The sequence below is a fragment of the Frankliniella occidentalis genome, unplaced genomic scaffold (assembly GCF_000697945.3).
Source record: "Frankliniella occidentalis isolate FOCC.00 unplaced genomic scaffold, Focc_3.1 Scaffold106, whole genome shotgun sequence".
In the NCBI taxonomy this organism is placed as follows: Eukaryota; Metazoa; Arthropoda; class Insecta; order Thysanoptera; family Thripidae; genus Frankliniella; species Frankliniella occidentalis.
In genome coordinates, this window is record NW_026267235.1 from 119,202 (window position 1) to 123,456 (window position 4,255).

The following is a 4,255-nucleotide window of genomic DNA, read 5'->3' on the forward strand; positions in this document are numbered from 1 at the left end:
CTTTCCCCCGTATTTTTCTTGTGTATTAAGAAGTACAGGGGCAAACAACTATCTCCCGCTCCTCTCAAAAAGAGTCACTCAAAAATGTGCTATCATTTTTCAATAGATCTTCTTTATCGTTTAAATGCACGAGAAAGTGGCAGCGGACGAAGTTTGATGCGTAACTGTTAGGTTTAGAAAATGGGCATATGACATGAAGTCGTGGCTACAGAGAGGCAATGAAAAACAACGCGAGCGAAGAAGCGAGCGCGAAAATTTTTGGGTGATTGGGGCGCGTTGGGGCGCCCCAATCCCCTGGCCAGTCGTCACTTTTACCTTTACCTCGACACCCTCCCCGCAAAACCCCTTATGCTCGCCCCCCCCTTTTTTTTTGGTGATTGGGGCGCCAAAATCCCCACGGGATGAGGGAGGGGCGCCTTTTTGCGCCCATTCAGGGGTCATTCTCGCCTGGGACCTCACGGGACCCTCCGGGACCTTACCGTGCCGCCCCAACCCCAGGAGACCTGAGGTATCCGTCTCGGACCTCAGGTCCCCCCTGGGACATGAGGTCCCAGCCTAGGCCCTTGTGGACCTCAGGGACTCGCCGGTGGCCTCGGGGACTCCATCTGGTACGTCCTGGTCTCGAACCCATCGTCAGGGAGCCGGTGGCGACATCCTGGGCCAGCCTGAGTCGTCCTGGATTGGACGTGACGCCGTCCTTGACTCGATTTGACGCCGTCCTTGAATCCTGGTCGTCGGTTTTCCAAGGACGACCCTTGAAAACAGACATTTTCCGGAATATTTCAAGGATCGCGTGCTTGAATCGGTGTTCTGGTCCTTGAAACCGAGATTTTATCCTTGAAAACCTAATTTTGTCCTTGATTATCAAGGAAGCGGATTTACCAGCAGGAGCAGGCCCCCTGCCCAACAATACTGAGCCACCGACGCCGGCCGCTCTGCCCCCCGCCCCCGCCTATCTCCTCCCCTACGCCGCTATTCCGCCGAATAGCAAAATTGCAAGTGACATGCAGCCATAAGCTAATAACAGCTTAATATAAGAAAACATTAGAACAAGGACCACAGACCTATTATTAAATTTGTATCATGTGCTTTCAAGATCGGTTCTTGATTGTTTTTATGTATCGCTTGGCTATCTGTGAGGTAGTCGGCAGTTTCAGGGTGTCCTCACAGTGAGCGTTTCGGGAGGTGACGCTTTTAGCGCCTGCTGCGCGCTGGATAGGCCAACCCGCCAAGCAGCTGCGTAAAGTCGGTGGCCCACCCAGAGCGCCCGAACCAAGTGTGAAGCCCCGCATCTAGCTAGACCCCTTCTTTGACAGGCGAGAGGGGGGGTTGGGGTAGGCATTTGGCTCGCGTAGCTCGCTCTTTGCAGGGCTCTAGTGTGAAGGGTCCGGGTAGGAGAACGTTTTGAAGCCTAACGTGCCCTCGCCTCGTATCACCTCGAGGGACGCTAAATGTGGGGGCACTTTCAAGGGATTGCAAGCCCTTGACGGGAACGCGCGAAACCTACCACCAGGTACCAGGTGCCGGCTTATGTTTGGCTCCAAGGCGGCTGCGGAATTTCCGTGATTAGGTTTCCTATTGCGGAGCCATTTGCGATTGCTACGGCCCGGCTCCACAAAAGCTGGAGAATGATCACAGCGAGCCTCCGCGACGTGTTGAGAATGGCTACGACGGAGCCATCCTAACGCTCCTTTTTTCTGTGCGGGTTGGCAGTTTCAAGGTGTCCGCCCAGTGGGCTTTGGAGGAGGTTACGTCAGTGGTCTCAAACTCGAGCTATCAGCCAAGCCGCGCCTGCATAGGCTACACACTCTCTTCGGCATTAGAGTGAGAGAGACAGGAGCAAGTGCTGTCGTCCGCCGGCCCGTGTGTCTGTCTTTGTCACTCTTAATGGCACTCAATGAGTGAGACAAAGCCAGACACACACTCTGGTCCAGTGGCGCCAAGACTTCTTGCGGACGGGTATGCAGGCCCCCTTTAAAACCTCCTTTTACTCCGTTTTACCTCCCTTTTCCTTTCCTTTTTTCCTCTCTTTTCTTTCCTACCCTTTCCTCCCCCCCCCCCCTTTTCAACCCTTTCCCCCCCTTTTACTTTCTCTTACCTCCCTTTTACTCCCCCTCAACCCCCTTTTACTCGCGATCACGGGTATGCAGCTGCATACCCGTGACCCCCCTCTTGGCGCCACTATGCTCTGGGCCAAGCATGGCTCTCGGGAACATCGGTTCCAGCCGAACGCAAAAAGTGCGCGGCTCTCGGCGAGCCGCACTACCGGGCTAGGCGAGTCGCGCTTGGCTCGAGAGCCGCGAGTTTGCAACCCCTGGGTTACACTCTATCCGCCTGCTGCGCGTTGGATAGGGATGGGCCAACCTGCCAAGCAGCTGCGTTAGGTCGGTGGCCCGCCAAGAGCACCCGTAGTGTTGCTCGGTACGCAACGGGGCTGCCGCCCCTGCCCCTGCTGAAAGTCCTGAACTAGTTGAACAGAACAATTGACCAAGTGTGAAGGGTCCGGTCCGGGTAAGAGAACGTTTTGAAGCCCAACGTGCCCTTGCCTCGCAAAGTATCAATTTGAGGGATGCTAAATGTACATACCTTCAGGGGATTGCAAGCCCTAGACCGAGCCCTAGACGCGAACGGACGGGCGAAACCTACTATACCCGTTTAAAAGCAAACTTAAAATTGGCACCGAATCAGCACCGTCGTTGAACTCTTCGCCGATGGTTGTGTGTCCATACAGAGAATGGAGGCGTTACCCGACGACGTGATCCTGGTGGTGTTGGAGCATCTACCTTTGGAGGACCTCTTCACCAGCCGCCTCGTGTGCAAGAGGTTCGCGGATCTGGCGCTCGCCCCGGATGTGTGGCGTCGCCGGCAGATCCTCGACTACCACCACCACTCCTACCACCAGAAGAAGTGCCAAGTGTGCCCCGCGCTGCGACTGGCGCCGCGAGTGAACCGGATGTGCTACGATCTGTCGAAGAAGCATCGCCACCCGCCGTACACGACGACCAAGTGTGCCGCAGTGGAGCTGAGCGTTTATTTAGACGGGAGTGCCTGCTCCGCGCGCGCAGCTGTCCCGGTCATCGGAAACCAGGTGGAGCTTGGCCGACTTCAACGCCTTTATCTAGCGTTCTACCGCGACGTGACGCCTGGCGCCGAGCCCGACGTCTCCCTGCTGCTGCAGACCGTGGCGTCGACGTGCGGCCTGAAGAAACTCTCGCTAAATCACATGTTCGGTCTCCAAAATCTTACTCGCCTTTCCACAATGGCAAGTACCTTCTCGTGCAACACCAAGCTGGAGTCGTCACTTACGCATTTTCACTGCGGCGTGCAGCTGGGGCCCTGCTTTGAGAACTTCGTACTAGCCGCTCACGCCGCCACCCTGGAGAGCGTAGACATAAGTACACCGTCGCCTTCGACGGCCGAGCTCCTTGCCGCTGCACCAAAGCTTCGCACGCTGTGCAGCCCCCTGCTGACCGGGATGGAGGCCCTGGCTGCATGCCAGTCGCTGAGTGTCGTGCGACTGCAGGGGGGCTTCTGCGTCACCGCGGGCGACACGTCCAAGCTCCCCGGGGCTGCGCAGTTCTTCCGCGGCGCCAACCAGCTGAGGGAGGTTCATCTGAAACATGTTGATCCCTGTGACGGTGTGGATCTGGTTCGGGCGCTGGCCGCGTCCGGCAGGTCTCGCGTGGAGGAGCTGTCCCTTGTCTGCAGTGGCCGTAAGCTCGGTAAGGTGCAGCCGCTACTCGACGCGCTGGCCTCGCTGCCGGCCCTGCGCTGCCTGGAGATGAAGAGCCTCGTGGACGGCCAGCAAGTGAAGGAGCTGCTGCAGGGCATCAGGGCCGAGACCGCCCCTGCACTGCGCAGCCTCATCCTGACTCCGACGGGGCACCTCCAATGCGCACACTCGTGGGTGCACAGCCGCGTGACCAAGGCGGTCCTGACGACGAACCCCTTGCTGCACATCCAGATGAAGGCACGCACTCACGGCCGTAGCGCTTATGAAGCCAAGGATTGCAGGACGTGTCGCGTCAAGAAGTGCCACGACGGGCATGAAGGGGATTGGGAAGTTCTCAGGATGTCAACTATTTTTGTCGGCCTTTCCTCTTGCAATGACGCCCGCCACTGTTTTGAAAAGTTCTCTCGCAATAGTGATGATGTCTTTTGGTGGCGCGTTGATCTATAATATGATTTTTTTTCATGCATTTGCAGTCCCAAACTGATTCGTGGTCTTGCTTGATTTAATTATTTGTGTTTAAAT

The 4,255-nt window shown here is 56.7% G+C and overlaps 1 protein-coding gene across 1 annotated transcript in view; it reads left to right on the forward strand.

Moving 5' to 3' along the window:
* LOC113207329 (uncharacterized) overlaps window positions 1–4,249 on the forward strand; it is a 5,466-nt gene extending 1,217 nt beyond the window's left edge. Inside the window, exon 2 of the mRNA XM_026423847.2 lies at window positions 2,732–4,249. Within this exon, the coding sequence (XP_026279632.1) occupies window positions 2,735–4,180 (1,446 nt within the window). The 5' untranslated portion in view covers window positions 2,732–2,734 and the 3' untranslated portion in view covers window positions 4,181–4,249. The remainder of the gene's footprint in view (window positions 1–2,731) is intronic.
* Window positions 4,250–4,255: the final 6 nt, after the last annotated feature.